This window comes from Chenopodium album, chromosome 10 (genome assembly GCF_948465745.1).
Source record: "Chenopodium album chromosome 10, dcCheAlbu1.1, whole genome shotgun sequence".
Classification (NCBI taxonomy): domain Eukaryota; kingdom Viridiplantae; phylum Streptophyta; class Magnoliopsida; order Caryophyllales; family Amaranthaceae; genus Chenopodium; species Chenopodium album.
In genome coordinates, this window is record NC_137843.1 from 11,706,104 (window position 1) to 11,725,168 (window position 19,065).

The following is a 19,065-nucleotide window of genomic DNA, read 5'->3' on the forward strand; positions in this document are numbered from 1 at the left end:
TTTTCTATTCCATTTTTATTTCTAAAAAATTGGCTAACAATAAATTATACTACATTTATTGGAAAAATGTCTTTTTTAAAAAAAAAATAAAAATAAAAATTCACACTTCACAGTAGACTTTTGAAAAATGACCACTAGAAGATTAATAGATCAGATTTGAGCCGACCTTATCGAATTTGAGCTAGACATCCGAATTGATACCTGTGAAATTTATACTAGATTTTAATAAATAAAAAAATTTAATGATTTTTCGAATTAATTTATGACTTTTACTCAAACTTAAGATATTCCATACCCATCTTGACCTCATCAAACCGGACCCGGACATTTAAATTGACACTTGCATACAAAGTAATGAAACGTGTAAAAAGTTCTATGGCATCATCAAAGCGAAAGGCGGAAAGCTCAATTACAAGAGATAACAAAGCAAAAGTATAACAATCCAGGATAAAGTGACTATGTTTTATTTATTCAAATGCTACCATTGATTAGGTAAGTGATTAGTACGGATTAGTAGTTTCCATGAAGCTGCATTACAAAAGATTAGGTAAGTGATTTTTTTATGTGATGAGATTAGTAGATCTCTGTAGGAACTAGGAAGTAACATTTTTCCAACGTTTCTTTTTTCTTTGTTTTCTTGGTTGTCAAAAAAAAAAAACATTTTCCAACTTCTCACAAAATTCTACTACTTTTAATTTGTATATGACTACGGGTCTATTCATATTTACTGAACTAAATAAAGATGAAATGAATATTTTATGAGAAAAGGAAATTAAGAGCTGACTAAACTGAATTGATTGGAGCTGAACTGAACTGAAATGAACTTAACTGAAATTAAGCTGAAGTGAACAGGTCTACATGAAATTAAGCTGAAGTGAACTGATTGGAACTGACTAAACTGAACTGAACTGATTGGATCTGAACTGAACTGAAATTAAGCTGAAGTGAACAGGTCTACATGAAATTAAGCTGAAGTGAACTGATTGGAGCTGACTAAACTGAACTGAACTGATTGGATCTGAACTGAACTAAAATAAACTGAACTGAAATTAAGCTGAAGTGAACAGGTCTATATGAAATTGGAGCTGACTGAACTGATTGAAGCTGACTGAAGTGAACTGAACTGAACTGATTGGAGCGAAACTGAACTGAATTGAAATTAAGCTGAAGTGTACAGATGTACATGTAATTAAATGGTTGTAAATCGTGTCTCATATTAGGCCCACACATTTTAGACTTGACTAGGCCGACTTTAAATTTGAGAGGTTGTCGTGATTGGCAACAAAAATAAAGGTATAGATATTAGAAAGATTGAAAGATGGTAACGGAGATGACGTCATCCGGCCACCCTTACTCGGTTGAAAAGAAAAACACATTAGCAAATTTGGCTGAAAGCTAAGATTTGGCGTGGATACAGAATACCATACATTCTTTGCCTAATACATCATTTGTGGCATGACAAACAAGAAGCAATACTTAAAATATAAAACTTGATTTAAACAATTATACTCATTTCATATTATAAATCTAAATTAAAATACATGCTACGACAAATTCAACAAGATCCAACAACATAATTCAATTTTCCCTCAATAAGCAATAAACGAAGCAAATTAAACATTAGGGGACAAAGGAAGTTCTAATGTTTGGTCTAAGCACGCTTACGAGCACGAAGATCTTTGAAATAAGATTTAGGTTTCCCTTCAAAGGAAGATCTTGAAATTACTTTGCCACCCATACCAGGAGCCTTCATCATCTTCGACAATTTTTTGGAACCACAACATGACCATAGAAGTAAAAGACCAAGCCCGGCTATCATAAAAGGTGTAGGCGTAGCCAAAGCTAGCCACCTAGCCCGGGTTTCCGACGAGCAGACCTTGTCGAGTAGGGCGATGAGGAGCACTTGGAGAAAGTTGAGCCATTCATTCACTTGGAGGAGGATCATGTTTAACAAGTCATTTGGTGAAGATGGTAAGGATGAGACATATTGTTTTAGTTTGAAGAGGACATGTTCTGCCATGCTTTATTTTTCCATCTAATGAAGGGTCGATTATATGATTTATAGTATGTATCAATTAGTCATTAATATTTAATAGGAGTGGCAAAAGAGTTTCTTACTTCTTTTTTGTATAATAAGGCTTGGAACATTCAAGGAGGCTAGAATAATGGTCAAATTCTCAATCCACCAAGTTTACACACCCCCACGTTGGATATTAAACAATTTGAAGTAGACTTGTCAAATACTTGTAAGGACACTTTAGTAATCCTTATGTTTTGTAAATAATATTGATACCTTTTTTTTTTTTTTTAAAACTGTTTTAGAATAATTGACACACTATCATAAATGGTAAGGGACCATCACTATTCAATTCAATATATTTATATACTCGTATCTATCATACATTCATACTTAATAAAATTAAATTAAATCTACTGCTCCGTAACTTAGTGTTGGATCGGGCATATTTAGTTTTACCTTCTTTTTATTTAATACTTTAAGAAAAATAAGTTCTTAATATAAGTGTAGGCAAAATAAGTTTTGTTTAGATTTGATAAGGGTTATTCAATATAAGTGTAGGCAAAATTTGACATTCTACAATTTTCAAAACAGGTGTTGTAACATGAATATCTTCAATTAGTTATATATGTGTAAAAATTACTCCATTTGTTCTTAGATATCTTCTATTATTGTAGACTTTGTAGCAATTATAAAGGATACAAGCATAAGATAGATATGCTCTATCCCAGAAAGAGAAAAAAAAATGATGAAAATTTACATCAATATTCAACATCCTTTTCCCTTCTCTAATCTGCTCTAATCTATGCTTTAATCTAAGCTAGCTTTATGTATAGAGCTTCAACCCTAATTAAATGGATATTTTCTTCTTCAAACCACTAAACCTTAAATGTCCTGCTTCCTTGCATCGACTCTTAGCATTATTTCTTGGGCAATTAGATGCGTAATTTCTTATTCTTGTGTTCTTGTTGATTAAAGAGGCTTTTGCCAAACATTAGCTTCAACACGCCCCATGCTAACATTCCTAATCCTGCAACCGCTGCCCCGGCCATGCCGACGTTTTTTTACCGTAATGCTACTCTCTTCTCCTTCACCCACAACTTCGTTGCTGCTACCTGACATCTCTTGCTTAATAAGTTCACCCACCTATTAATACCATAATTGGACAAAGACGTTGAAATAATTGAAATGGAGATAGACTTGAATATAATAATTTAAATGAGACATATTGTGAGACCGTCTCATACAAGATTGACCTAACATGCCGAGCATAGAGAGCTAGATTGAATTAAATCAAATTTTTAAAAATGTTAGCTTCATTACTCTCTTTGTTACATGAAGAAGGTTACACTAAACTTATTGAGGTCAAAATTTGGAAAATGTTAAACAAGGCTTTATGTTTAATAATCACTTTGTTTTATTATGATATGCATGTAACACTTTGATTTTGCATGCTTAGCTTGTCACTTCATTACTTCAACCATTAATATCTTAAATTATTAACAGATAAAATTTAAAAAGTACCGATAGCGACTAATGGACAAAAGTAGCACATACACGATACATAAAATGTGAAGCAAAAGATTCAAACTCCTATATAGAGCAAATCAAAGAAAACATCATACAAATAAATTAAGCATTTCATAAAAAATACATTTTAAACTTCTATAGTGTTTCGGGTAAAACAATAGGACCTTTCCGAAGGTCCTGAGAAGTGGTGAAGATTGGGCTCGGTCCGAATGATGCTGGGCCGAGGGTTTCCTGCACAGCAAACACACGTAAACTGGCCTCGGGGGTTGTGCCGAGGAAGGCCCCTCCGATGCCGAAGTCAGTACAATGTGTAGGGAAATAGCTATGCAAGAGAATTAATTGCTTGAGGCTATATGTGTATGAATGTAAAATGGTGGAATTGATGGCTTTTATACCTTTGCACATATTGGAAGAGTGGGCCTAAGCCCAATTGACTTGCCACGTTTGACTGACCTTGACTTTAGCACAAATGGAGAGTTGAACCTTGACCTTGGGCTTTTAATTGGATCATTTATGGACTGGGCCCAATTGGATTAAATTGGACCCAAACAACTTGCCCCCCAGACCCGATTTGGAAGGATGACAGGTCGGGTTTAATTAATCCAGAAAAAAGGAGGGAAGTAAATGATTTAATTAATCCAAAAAATTTGAATTTTAACCGCAATTAATGAAGTAACTGCCGTTGAACGGATAATTGAGGAAGTTGGACGGATAATGGGTAGTTAATTAGGAGGGAATGTGTTTAACGGTTACTTAATGAGGGATTTAAGAGAAAATTAAAGCGCGGACTCCCAAAATTCCCATTTCTGGAAATAAAACGAACGGGGCGCACTATTTCTCCTCATTTCTTCACAAACACGAACTCAAACTCGCGAAAAACCCCAGAACCCGCATCAAAACTTCATTGATTCCCTGAGAATTGAGCTTTAAAACTAAAATTCGTCTCTCCGAACTTGTAGATCGACAAATTCCGCCTCAAATTAAGGTAATTTTCCTTGATTTTGTTTGATTTTCTTAGAATTTGAACACATCCCCCTTTTCTCGACTTTTCTCTTCGAAAATCCGACAATGGTGAGAGGTGTGAGGGTAGATCACGCCAGCCGCGACGAGCGCGACAAATTCCGGATCCGAGGGACCGGATTGAAACATGGAATGGGGAAAGGGCAAGACCTGACCCTGCGGAGGGGATTAGAGCAACCCCGATTTCTTCGGCGCCTCCTGAGGGAACGGGGGAGTCGAACGTCTCTGGGCAGGATGAAGAAGTCCCTGCCATGCTTTGGGATATACTCCCCGGCTTTGAGGAGTGGGAGAACCCCGAAGTGATCTCGGCGATGATGAGGAACAGGCCTTACTTTTGGTGGGTTAGGCACGCCGAAGTGTATCGGTTCGCCGAACAAATTGAGTTGCACTACGGCATTCTTGAAGCCGATGGATACTGGTGCCGAATGCCTACGGCATCAGACAGGATTCATCGTCCACCCCCTGGGTATGTGGGGGTGTACACAAGGCAGCTTCAGTACGGGCTGCGTTTCCCTTTGGATGAGTTCGTCAGAGATCTTCTGATTCACTACAGGATTTCTCTGTGCCAATTGACCCTTGTCAGCATCCGAAGGGTGATGACTTACTTATGGGTTTGTAAGTTCTTCAAATACACGCCGAACCTGCACTGCTTTAAAAAGCTCCATCGGCTGGTGCCGAATACTCAAAGCAGGTATGGCGAGCATGGTGCTGGGTGGTATCGGATCGAGTCCCACCCCCAGTACCTAACAATGTGGCCGAACGACTCTTTAGACAAGGACTGGAGAGGGAAATGGATTTGGGTTAGGGCACCCACAGATCCAGGCCACCCCTTCGTCTTCAGCGCTCCTCGGTATCTCTCCGAGCCTGACCCAGACATGTCGAGTCTGGGCCCTTTGGAAAATGATGGCCAAAGAGACTTTCATCCCAATCAGGCCAACATCTTCGGGAAGAGGGATAACCCTGGAGGGGTCGGCCGAATGAGATTTGTCCCGGAGACTTGGCTCCCGGACAACCACTATGTCTTCCAAGAGAATATGCTTGCTGCTGTCGGCCTCAGCCGAAAGTTTAGAGACGGTAAGATCCTTCGGCTGGGGCCGAGGCCTTCTCTTTTCTCTTTTTCTGTTTTTGATTTGCACTTTTTCTTTGGAGTTGTCCAGCATTTTTATTTTGCTGAACTAACTTCTGCTCATTTGGGTGTTCAGAGCTGAACGAGGCCACCGCAAGAGTCAACTATAGGCGTCTCGGCGTCAACGTTGAGAGGACCATCACCAACTCGGTTCCTCCCATCACTGATCCGAAATACAAGGAGGCACACCTGGACCATTTTCACCTCCAGATTGAGGTTGTTGCACTCTATCAGAGGCAGAAACCCTGGTGGAAGAAGCGTGACCCTTGGTATCGCTTACTTCCCAAAGAGGAGGAGGCTGCTCGGACAGCTGAAGAGGTTGCCCGTGCCATCGAATCCTGCGAAGGAGGTGAGGGGACCTCCAAGGCTGCTGAAGACGAAGCAGCTGCCAGAGCCGAGGCAGAAGAAGAGGCCTTGGTAGGGTTTTTTTTTTTTTTTTTTTTTTTTTTTTTTTTTTTTGCTTTTAACTCTTCAGCTTCCTTCTAACTCAATCCTTTCTTGCCCGCCCAATTCAGCAGCCTGGAGGAAGCAGAAGGAGAGAGGGCAAAGCTCCAGCCCGTCCCGAAAACCTTTCGGACAGCGAATCCTTGGACTCAGAGGACATGGACGATCAGCCTCTCGTCCGCCGAAAGAGAAGAAGAACGGGTCCCGCTGTCGTGGGTCCCGGTGACTTCGAGCTGAGGCCTATGCCGGGGGTTGTTATTAGGGACCCTACCCCTGGTCGAGGCGGGGCTCAAGGTGTAAGAAGCTCAAGGGGTCCTCCACCCCCAGTTCAGCCACCACCGAGAGTCCCATCTCCACCAAAAACTCCCCCTCCAGAAACACGAGAGATGGAGGTGGATCAAAGGACTCATGAGCCGAAGGAGGCGGTTCAGGGGGAGGTGCTGAATCGGGAGAGCGCTTCCGACCTCTCCACTGAGAAGGAGCCAGCTACTACAGGGGTAGCTGAAGAGACAGTGGCAGCCGAGAACATGAAAAATGCTGCCACTGCTGAAGGATTTGCTGCGGAGATTCAGCAAGCTGCTGACGCTCTTCTGACGCAGCCAGAGGAGCATCCAGTGGTTGAAACAATCAACCTGGATGAATCTGCTGAAGAGACGGAGGACCAGAATGCTGAGGTGCCTTCGTCTTCAATTCCCTCCTTTCAGACATTCAGGCCTGAAGAAATGGGATTCTCGGCCCCCCGTATCCCAATTTCCGAGCACATCTGGGACATCATTTGGGGCCAGAACAGAGAGGGAGCTACTGCCTACTTTGGCAATTTTGCCGGCATGTCTGAAGTAGATAGAGCAAGGTCGTGGTCGCTGAAGGCCACTGCTAGGATGGGAGAATCCAGCAGAAGGGTTCCTGACCCTGCTAGATCCAACCAACTGCTGATGATGCAGGTAAATTTTTCTGTCTTGCCTTTACTGTCTTCTTTCTCTCTCTCTTTTTTTTACTGACTTGTGCCTCTATTTCCAGTTTGTGCACAATCAGACTCTCACTGTAGAGCTGATAGATGATCTCCAGGACAAGCTGGAAATTGCTCAGGCTGAAGCATCCTTAGCTGAGGAGAGGGTAAAGGTTGCTGAAGAGAGACAGGCTGAAGCTCAAAAATACGAGGGACAGGCTGCTGAGGCCCTCAAAAAGTTCTGCGATGCTATGCAGAATGAGATCTTCCCCACCCTTCTTGAAGGGGAGCAGCTGATCAATGAGTATGGGGCCGTTGACATTCCTAGCTTCAGGGCGGCTGTTGAGCGCCGAGTTGCTGAGGAGGTTAACAACAGAGCTGCCCTTTAGATTCAAGAGCTGCAGTCAAGGGTTGAGGTCCTTGAGGCTAAAGAAAAGAATGTCGAAGAGGCAATGCAAGCCAAGGACGCCCAAATTTCTCAGGTTAACACCACTGCTGAATATCAAAGCCTGAGAATTGAAGATTTGGAGGGCCAGTTGAAGGCCAAGATTGAAGAGCTGTGTCAAGCAGAGACTACTATTGGCTTAGTTCAGAACCAACTAAACAACACCAACGCTGCTGCAAGCAGAGTTCAGCTGGATTTGGATGAAGCCAAACAAAAGTTAGTCGATCAGCAAGCCGCTTCTCAGCAAGCCCTTGAAGGTGTCCAGAAGCAGCTCGCTGATGCTGTTGGCCGTGAGGAAGTACACTGAAGATCAGTATGCCACGGCCTTCCACCAAGGGTACAAAGTGGCCCGAAGATTGGCTCTTCATCTGGCGCCTGAGCTAGACTTTTATCAGTGCGAGCTTTGGGCTGAGGATCCGAAGCATCCTCATATGTTGTTTGCCAGTCAGGTTGAAGTGGACTTGGAGAATCGTCTCCAAGCTGAGGATCTTGAGGCTGCTGAGGCTGAAGAAGCTGAGAACCAAGAGAGAGAAGCCCAAGCTAAAACTCAGCCTGCACATTCAACAGCTGGAACCGAGGCCAGCACAGAGCCCAGCGCCACTGAGAAGCATGATCCTTCAGCTGAAGCCTAGGGACTCGGGCAGTCGTCTTCAGAATCTTGCAGATCAACTTGTGCTTAATTTCTGACTTGCCGCTTCTGAATTTTTGCCTTTGTTTTGCTTCAGCTTGCCTTGATGTACAAACTGTTAGTTTTTGTATTTGTACGTACTTCGGCAGCTGTAATTTTCCGCTTGTGGGCGGCTGCCGATGCTTTATTTTATGTTTTAGAACACTCGAACTTGTAGCTCGTTTCCCGAGCACTTTTCTCAATTATCCAATGCTTTTCTCCAATTTCTTTGCCTTAATTTGCATGCTTGTTTTTCTGAATTTTGAAATTTTCGCAAAATTTGCTAAGTACAAAGCTTTCGGCTTGAAGATTAATTAGCTGAAGACAGTTTGCACTTGTAGTGCCTCTTGCCCCCCTAGAAATCTGAAGGCTTGTTCTTTGGATTTCTAAGTTGGGTTTTGTTTTCTTTTTCTTTCAGACGAAGCTAAGTAAAAATTTCTAACAGTTTTGCTATTTATTCTTGGTTTCGCGTCTATCTGAAAGAATGGATATCTGAAACACAAGGCCACCTTAAGGCAATGTTTCAAATAATGGCCCTATGGGATACCAGGCTCAGCTAAGGAAATATCCCAGATTTGTCCATGGACTCATTGTCTTGGAGAACAAGTCTTGCTGAAGTTTTCACTTCAGCTAAAAGACCAGAGTTCTTTAAAAGACGAGTTTGTCAGCAATCTGAAACCCGGTGCCCTGAAGGCGAAGGTTTCAGACAAGGTTGAATAAAAACCCTTAAAGAGTAGATAGAATAAGGAAAAATTGAAAGAACAAACAATTGCAAATATTTATAGAAATGGTGGCTCTGAGGCCTTTCATTAATAACTCAAAATGTACTTACAAAGGTCGCTCTGCCCCGAAGGATTTACACGAGATATTTCTTAAGTACATCAGCATTCCAATGATTTTTCAGCTCAATTCCATCTAACTGCCGAAGTCGGTATGTCCCTGGCTGAAGCTCATCATAAATTTCATAGGGTCCCTCCCAAGCAGCTGAAAGTTTCCCATGGATTCGACTTTTCTGAACTGCAGCAGCATTTCGAAGGACGAGGTCTCCAATTTTGAGAGGCCTCGCATGGACTCTTCGATTGTAAAACTTGCTAATACTCTTCTTGTAAACAGCCATCCTATCTCGAGCTGAGTCTCTTACTTCGTCAAGGAAATCAAGAGATTCCTTCATAAGTTGCTCATTCTCAGCCGAGAAGTGGTGCACTCGTAAACTTTCAGAACCGATTTCTACCGGAAGAACTGCTTCGGCACCATACACCAACTCAAAAGGTGAATAGCCCGTAGCCTCTTTTTCGGTCGTCCGAAGTGACCAGAGAGTTCCTGGGAGTTCCTCTATCCACTTGGACTTTTGATCTTCAACCCTTTTCTTCAAAGCATTGAGGATCTGTTTATTTGCAGCTTCGGCTTGGCCATTATTTTGTGGATGACACACTGTTGAATATGCCAACTTAATGCCGAACTGATCTGTATGTCGCCTCAGCGGCAAATTATCAAATTGCCTCCCATGATCGAAGACAAAAACCCTAGGAATACCGAAGCGAGTAATGATGTTCTGCCAGATAAATTTTCTGACAGTTTGCTCTGTGATATTTGAAGCTGCTTCAGCCTCAATCCATTTGCTGAAATAGTCGATGCCTACTATCAACCATCTTTTTTGGTACGGTGCATCTAGAAAGGGTCCCAAAATATCCAATCCCCATTGAGCAAATGGAAGCGGATTAAGGATTGGCTGAAGGTTCATGGCTGGCTGATGGATAACTGGTGCGAATTTTTGACATTTTTCACACTTTCTGACCGGTTCCTTAGCATCCGAGATCATGGTGGGCCAGTAATATCCGGCCCTCGGTGCCTTGTAGGCTAAGGTTCTTCCCCCAATGTGGTTCCCACAGATGCCAAGGTGGATCTCTCGAAGGATGTAATCTGCATCAGTTGGGCCCACGCATTTCAGTAGTGGGGCTGAGAAGGATTTTTTCAGAAGCTCTCCCCTGAAGACGATGAACCTTGAGCTGGTTCGCTTCAGTTTGGAGGCCAAAATTTTGTCTTTGGGAATTTCCCCCCGAAGCTTGTAAGATAGGATGGGATCCATCCAGCTAGGTTCTGGGTCGGCGCAACACACCTCAGGTGCTTCGTCGACACTTCTTTCTCGGCGCATTTCCACATACACAGATCTGTTCAGCTCAGTGAGAGTTGAACTGGCAAGTTTGGAGAGTGCGTCGGCTTGAGCATTCTGACCCCTTGGGATCAGCTGAACTTCAAAAGTTCTCAGCTTTGCAATGACTGATTTGATCTTGGCGAGATAGGCTACCATTGAGGGCTCTTTGGCCTCGTAGCTGCCACCGATCTGATACGCAACTAGCTGAGAATCTGTCTTAAGACAGACATGTTCGGCTTCCAGAGAGATGCACAGTTCTAGACCGGCAATTGCTACTTCATATTCAGCTTCGTTGTTTGAAGCCTTGAACGAAAATTTCAGCGCATACTCGAAGGATTTGCCTTCGGGAGAGGTTATTACTACCCCTGCCCCCGAACCACTTATGGTGGATGATCCATCCGTAAATACGGTCCAGATTTTCTTTTTATCATCTACCGTCTCTTGGTACGAGCATTCGGCCAGGAAGTCCGCTAGAGCTTGAGCCCTGATGGCTGCTCCCGGTTGGTAGCAGATGCTGAACTCAGTGAGCTCGAAAGCCCACTTGGCCAACCTACCAGATTTTTCAACTTTGCCGAGGACTTTTTCCAGAGGTTGATCAGTTAAGACCACTATTTGATGGCAATCAAAGTAGGGCCTCAGCTTTCGAGCAACTACCACCACTGCAAAGGCAACTTTTTCGAGCAGAGGGTAGCGAGTCTCGGCATCCGTCAGAGTGTGGCTGACGAAGTAGATCGGTTGCTGAATTTTATTTTCTTTCCTCAGCAGCACTACACTGATGGTGGCTGGGCTAACAGCCACGTACAGGTACAAAGATTCTCCCTCTACTGGACTAGACAGTGTTGGGAGTTGAGCCAGATGCTCCCGAAGCTGTTTGAAGGCTTCTTTTTGTTCGTCTCCCCAAACGAGCTCTTTTGTCTTTGGGAGTTTCAGGGCTTTGAAGAAAGGTAACCCCTTATCCGAGGCTCTAGAGATGAATCTCGAGAGGGTTGCCATTCTTCCGGTGAGCCGCTGAACGTCCCTCTTTGTTTTCGGCTCGGGAAGATCGAGCGCTGCCTGGACTTTGGCGGGATTGGCATCAATCCCCCTTTTGCTGACCGTGAACCCAAGGAATTTCCCTGACTTCACACCGAAGACACACTTCTTCGGATTCAACTTCATTTGATGTTTTCTTAAGGTGGCGAAGGTTTCGGCCAGGTCCTTAACATGGTCCTCATCTTTTTTGCTTTTGACGATTGAATCGTCAACGTAAACTTCCATGTTTCGGCCTTTTTGATCGGCAAAAACCTGATACACCAGCCTTTGATAAGCTGCCCCCGCATTTTTCAATTCGAAGGGCATCATTTTGTAATTGTACACCCAGGCGTTTGTCACGAATGTCGTTTTTGCTCAGTCGTCGAGGTGCATGAAGATCTGATGGTACCCCGAGAATGCGTCCATGAAACTAAGCAAGGCATGGCCACTTGTCGAGTCGACTAGCTGATCGATCCTCGGCAAGGGATAAAAATCCTTCGGACAAGCCTTATTTAGGTCCGTGAAGTCAACGCACATTCTCCAGGCGCCATTGGCCTTCTGAACCATCACCACATTTGCTAGCCATTCTGGATACTGACAGGGTTCGATGAAGCCTGCATCCAGCAGCTTTTTGACTTCGGCTGCGATGTCTCAGTTCTTATTTGCGGAGTAATTCCGCTTCTTATGCTTAACTAGCCGACACGCTGGGTCGACGTTAAGCTTATGAGAGACTAGGTCTGGACTTATCCCGGGCATGTCAGCTGCCGAGAAAGCAAACACATCTCGGTTGTCCCGAAGGAGCTGGATAAGTTCAACGCGGGTGTTTGGATCGAGATCCATCCCGATTGTAGCATATTTTCCGGCATCCCCTTCGGTCAACTCAATAGTTTCAGTCTGCTGGTCCAGCTCCATTGTTGTTGGGCAGGACTCTTCACAATCTGGCCTGCTGTCTATGTCAGCAGGCGTCCCAAACTTTTTCTTCTTCGGCTGGCCCTCTGAGTCTTTCGGCTCAGATGAAGAACTAGCCTTTTCTTTTTCTGGCCCTTTTTCTTTGGGCACAAACCCTTGGCCGAAGCACTTAGGCCTTTCGGCTTCTTCGCACTTGGATCTCTTTCTTTCTCCTCCTCATCCTCATCGTCGTCCTCCGAACGACTAGTGGATGGCTTGAGGTAGTTGCACCTTCGGGCTTCCTTTTGGCTGCCCTCAATCCTTTCGGGATAGCCGGCGTCTGAAACGTAAATCATCAGTTGATGATATGTTGAGACTACCCCTTGGATCTCGTGAATGATGGGTCTCCCCATGATCACATTGTACACTGAAGGAGCATCGATGACCAAAAATTCAGTCATGACGTTCCTAGCTGCTTCGTCGCAGCCGATGGTGACAGGAAGGGTCACCTTTCCATCTGGGTAAGTTGAAGCGCCATTGAATCCGGATACCGGGTAGGGTACCGGCGTGAGGTGTTTGGGCTTTGCTTGATTTGATTGTAGGCCTTTCGGAACAAAATATTTTCTCCGCTACCACCGTCAACCAGAACTTTGCTGACGTCGTGGTTGGCCACCGTGGCGATGATCACCAACGGGTCCTCGTGAGGGTACGTCACCCCCCGGCAGTCAGCGGAAGTGAACGTCATGTTCGGCACCGGTGACTGGGGTGGCCGAATATCAGAGTGATTCACCTGATGGGTCAGAGCCTTAAGGTGACTCTTGTGCTCCCTCCGAGAGCATACTCCTCCCGAGATAGCATGAATTGGAGGGAATTTTCCCACCGCAGTTTTGCTATTCTTTCGGGGGAAGTCAATTTCCTGCCGAGAATCCTTTTCGGATTTCTCAGCCTCTTTTTTCTCGCGGTGATCCGCGATATATTTTTTCAAGTACCCCTTTCGAACCATGTCCTCTATTTGGTCCTTCAGCTGGATACATTCCTCAGTGTTGTGTCCCGGTGATTCATGGAACTCACACCACTGATTCTTATTTTTTCGTTGATACCACTCGGGGAGTGGTCTCGGCTTTCTGTAAATCTGCTCCCCCTTCGTCACGCTGTAAATCTTAGCGCGCGGAAGAGCGAGCGGAGTGTAAGACTCGTATTTGCCCGTGAAAGGAGCAGATATTTCCTTCTTCGACTCGCTGGCCGAAGATTGTTTCGAGGCTTTCGTCTGATGGCCAAGGTCAGAAGGTGATTGTTGTTTTTGCTTCCCTCCCCCAAATTGAGGTTGGGTTTTTGTTTTGTTCCACTCTTCAGCTCGGATGAACTTATCCGAAGCATTCAAAGCCTCCTCTAAGGTCCGAGGTGAGTTCATGACCATGAAGTCGGAGAACGGTCCAGTTCTGAGACCGTGCTGAAGGGCGAAAACTGCTAGCCCTTGGTCCAGCTGGGAAATGCTAGATGACTCGTTGCTGAAGCGAGTCATATAGTCGCGGAGGCTTTCGGCCTCCCCCTGCTACAGACCCATAAGTTCTGCATTAGTCTTCTCCCTACGATTTGCCGTAGAAAACTTGCTCTTGAACTTGGCGGACTGATCGTCCCACCCAGTTATCGAGCCTTCCTTTACTCCCTTGGAGATCCACGCTTGTGCGACCCCCTTGAGAGTGGTGGGAAAATATTTGCACCAGGTCGCTTCGGACCTGGGGCAGAGGTGCATGTGTGTCTCGTATGAGGCAATATGGTCCTTCGGATCCGAAGTCCCATCATAGGTAATGTGCGACGGGATTTTAACCGTCGGCACATGGTCTTCCAATATCCATTGCTCGAATGGAGAACTGGAAGGAAGCATCACGGCCTTGCCTTTATTCCTAGCCGAAGGGACCACGCTCCGCCCTCTCAGAGAGGTAGAAGTGGTTTTCGTCCCTGGCTGGGAGGTATGGGCTTCGGCTGCAGGAAAGGAGAGGCGGCTGTGCACACTCCGCTCCCTGTCGCCGAGACGGTCAAGAGCGCTTCGGCGAACAGTTTCTGGCCGAGAGGCAGAACTGCTGCTCCTGTTTGTTTTGCTCAAGGTAAGCTGGGTAGTAGGTTCCTTGAAGAAATGAGGATTCCTGTTTCTTTCTCTTTCGGTTCTCCAGGTTTCCTCTTCCCATTCTGTCAATTCCCTAAAGGATAAGGGTTTCCCCCCTTCCTGACCGAGTGTTCTCCGCTGATGCCTGGTTTGCGGAGGAGTTCGGTCCCGTTGAGGTGGCATGTTCTGGGCCTTCATGGCATCCATGAGGACCGCTAGGGCTCTCACTACCTCCTCCGAGTTGGGCCCCGTCTGGGGTGTTCTCGGCTGAGAGCGAGAGCAAGAATGAATACTCCGAGTATGAGAATGAGTCCTATGAATAGACTGATTGTCCTCGTTCGATCGAGGTGGACTCGGTTGATGATTAGATCGAATTATGGGAGAAAGGGTTCTCTCCCTTGATTGCCCCCGGAACTGAGCTCCCCGGAGGGGCTCCGGTCCCGCGGAGGAGATGGACTAAGAGTAGGGTGGTCCAAGGGCCCCCCACCAAGTGACTTTCGGCGCTTCTTCGAAGGAGAAGCACCGTCGTTCTTGTTCTTGCGGTTCTTAGCCATTGACACTAAGATTACGGCAGAATGAATGAGATTGGCTTAAAGATTTTTTGAAAGTCGTCCCCACAGACGGCGCCAAATTATTTCGGGTAAAACAATGGGACCTTTCCGAAGGTCCTGAGAAGTGGTGAAGATTGGGCTCGGTCCGAATGATGTTGGGCCGAGGGTTTCCTGCACAGGAAACACACGTAAACTGGCGTCGGGGGTTGTGCCGAGGAAGGCCCCTCCGATGCTGAAGTCAGTACAATGTGTAGGGAAATAGCTATGCAAGAGAATTAATTGCTTGAGGCTATATGTGTATGAATGTAAAATGGTGGAATTGATGGCTTTTATACCTTTGCACATATTGGAAGAGTGGGCCTAAACCCAATTGACTTGCCACGTTTGACTGACCTTGACTTTAGCACAAATGGAGAGTTGAACCTTGACCTTGGGCTTTTAATTGGATCATTTATGGACTTGGTCCAATTGGACTAAATTGGACCCAAACATATAGTATTCAAAAAGGAGGCTGAATGGCTGATAGTATTTTACTTACCTTACAGATGAACAAGAGATGCAAAATAATTTAATGTGAGATGTGATATATTTGAGGTGCCAATAAAACTAGGTGGTTTTTTGCTATTTATTAGGAATTCTGATATCAATATATCAACATGAAAGATGTAAATGAGAGAAAATGTTGTGTGGGTGATGAGTTACATTTGTAATATGCTTCAGATTCCAATTAATAAGATGAATTAAAGCAAATGAACCATAGGAAATTGATCCTTCACAGTGTCCAACTTATTGAAATTCTGCTGCAATTTTATTTGATGTGCAGCATATTGAATTGCCAACATCAAGGCCTATACATAATAAATAAGTCTCTATAATATTTGCTTGGATAAACCCGAGATTATTTTACGCTCATTTTCTTGTTTAATTGAAAGGCCAATGACTAGGCAAGTTGTTTGACTTATCTAGAAGTGGTAAACAATCATTCAATTCAAATACAAGTCTGGTCATTTCCAAGTAACAAGTAATTTGGTTTAGGTCGTGTAGGTTGGATCTGGTAATAAATTCGGGTTGAGTCACTTTTAGATTTGTTGCCCATTAACTATAATGAAATATGCATCAATTTTGACCATATTCATTTTCAAGTCTATCTATTTGTATCTGTGATGAGTCAATTCAGTTAAATGTACAATTTGGGTTATGAAACTGTGGTTGTGCAATCTATGTCAGGCCAAATTAATCTCTCAAATCTTTAAATATATATCTTTGAAGTACGAGTATTAAAATGTATAAATGTTTGGAAGTCTCTTTACAATGACCTCAACTTACATTATTGTAGTCTGTCTCAATCAACATACCTATAATATTATGTCATCCCTCCAAAGTTGTTATATACATCAGAAGGCCAAATATTCCTTGTGATATTTCATAGTTCATACTTTCATTCAAGGCTTCAAGCAAGGACAACCAACTTTTATTTATTACTTCATATAAATTATATGCAAGTTCATAACACACTCACTCATAATTAACTCTAATACATGCAGAAATTATTTATTTGTAGCACCCCATTACTTTAGTGTATCTTAGCTTCAGTCAACTAGGATACACCCTTTAAAGACAGAGCATCAAGTATGTGCCCTGCACCTTAAACACACAACGCAACACAAATATATAAAGAACGTTACATGAGTAAGTTTTTTCCCCTAATATTTACTTCATCTTCACAGATTAATTGGGCTAACTTAAAGGGAAGAACGTTATCACTACCATAACTCATTTTCTCTGAAAACCCGAGTTTAGATCCCAAGGATGCCAATTCATTAGCCACTTTGTTTTCATCTCTTCCAATGAGTTCAACCTGAGTCCATGGGCTAATCGAATGCTTTTCCAAAGCCTCTCGAATCTCACCCACGATTTCACTCAACAAAGGGACTTTAGGGGCCTTCTTTTCTAGGCCACGAACACGATCAATGACCTCCTTATTATCACCTATTATGCGATTAAGTTTAAGCCTTTTGGTTTCGGCCAACTTCAAACCTTCACTCCAAGCTATTGCTTCTGCTACAGCAATATTATATTGATCAGGGTAAAGATGATTAAGGTTGTAAGTTGCTGATATTACAAGCTTCCCATGTCTGTTTCGAATTATGCATCCTGCACCTCCGTTTTGGTGCTGATTTATATCACTGCCACTATAATGAAGGGTATAGTAATCATTATTTAGAGACATTTTATTAGATGCATAATCAAGGGTTCTAATAAATTCCCTTGGTTGAGGTGCTTTTGCTCTATTCTTGTGTTCGTCTTTATCTGAAGAGCTTTCACCGGCCACGAGCTTGTACATTCCCCATGCTAACATTGCTACTCCAGCCACCGCGGCTCCAGCCATACCGATGCTTTCGGCCAAGCTACTCCCCTCTCCATCATCCTCCTCTTCTCTTATGTTGCTGAATGATTTTTCTTGCCTTATAAGCTCAGCCACCTATTACCATTAAATGAGCAAAGATATGTGTTAAGAGATCATCGCAACCAACCAAAAGGTTAAGCTAAGAGTTAAAGACCAAGATTGGTTTATATACTCTATCAAAATAAATATACTTGATTCAAGATTTACATTCAACTACTGCACTTATGAATTTGTTGAACTAATTATATTTAGGTGTGTATGTACTTCATACAGAGTATCTCGTATATAATATCTGATAGATTATAAAACATATTCCTGGGCCTTAACTATCAGGTTAAATTATTGGTTGAGTTGGTCATTTAACATGGTATTAGAATCAACGTAACACAAAGCATCAACTTAATCTTTTGGTTAAGTTGGTCCTTTAACAATATCATCTATCATCTATTTCCTGTGAAAAAAAAAAAAAAAAAAAAAAAAAAAAAAAACAATATTATCTATTTTCTCAACTTCATTATTTTAAAAATTTACTCTTTATGTGTTGATGATATGACTTGTAGTTAATTGAGATATTATAGAAAGAAAAAAACTATATTGTGTAAAGTTTCCAAAAATCAAACTTTTATAAGACCAGATAAAATGCAAAAGAGAATGGTATTGTTAAAGTAATTAAACGAATGGAAAACTTTTATGTTAATTACTTTGACTTAATACCTTCTGATAAGACTTTTTTTTCTTCGTTTTTAGTGGTTTGATATGATTTGATCTGGTCTAAATCTCTCAAATTAATATGATCAAAAAAATTTGATGTCGCCTGAATTTATTTTAAAGTTGATTTTTGCATAGTTTGAACTGATTAACAATAAGAACAGCGTGATTAAAATAAAACATAAGTTAACCATACAAACGTTGGCATCAAAATTATTAACATAAGAAGAGGCAAAACAGTCAATTAAGAGATCAACAGACCTGAGGAGGAAGATCAAAATAGGTGGTATAGATCTTACGACCCCCCTCTTGAAGCCTGTTACACCCCCAAGACGCCAACTTATCCGCAACTTGATTAGCTTCTCTATCAATAATCACGATCTTTTGAGAAAAGCAATCGATCATACCAACAATCTGTTGAATGATCCCGCTTAACGGCGGTCTAGATGGCCTTCGACTACGGTCCAACACAAGATCAATGACCTCCGTACTATCCCCTTTAATGAGATTGAGGTTGAGGTTACGTTCTTTCGCCAACTTCAACCCGTTACAAAGAGCAACAGCTTCAACAATAGCAACGTTGCAATATTCGGGATAAGTTTGAGTAAGATTATAAGCAGCTGCAACAACCAATTCTCCTTGGTTTGTCTCTTATAACACAACCAGCTCCAGATTTGTTAGCTTGATTATTATGCGATCCATCAAAATTAAGTGTGTACATTTTTCCATATGTACTCCCACGTAAAATTGACCATTGATTATTGCTCATCTTTTTAATTTTCAGAGTTTTGGTTGATTGTTTGAGAGTTTTGGTTGATTTTTGGATGTTGAATTGGTGCTAATTAGCATTTACTTATAGTACTACTAAAGGAGTATTTTATTAGTGTTTGGCCACGTTGTGTATTAAAAATTTCCCCTAAGAATCCTATACCTTTTTCTTGAGATTGACTGAAATGCAAAACAAATTTGCTTGGAAGGCCAAATAGCTACCACATTTGGGGTGTATCAAGTCCAAGCCTAGGTCCATTGGTCCAAGGTTCAGTTAGTCC

At 42.8% G+C, this 19,065-nt stretch overlaps 1 protein-coding gene across 1 annotated transcript; it reads right to left on the reverse strand.

The window, feature by feature from the left end:
* Positions 1–16,403: 16,403 nt before the first annotated feature.
* LOC145563566 (uncharacterized) lies at positions 16,404–18,820 on the reverse strand. Its single transcript, XM_081624013.1, has 2 exons — positions 18,278–18,820; positions 16,404–17,383 (listed from the first exon to the last, which is right to left on the reverse strand). Exons 1-2 carry the CDS (start codon positions 18,419–18,421, stop codon positions 16,583–16,585), a joined length of 945 nt encoding a protein of 314 aa, XP_081480139.1. The 5' UTR covers positions 18,422–18,820; the 3' UTR covers positions 16,404–16,582.
* Between the last annotated feature and the right edge of the window lie 245 nt (positions 18,821–19,065).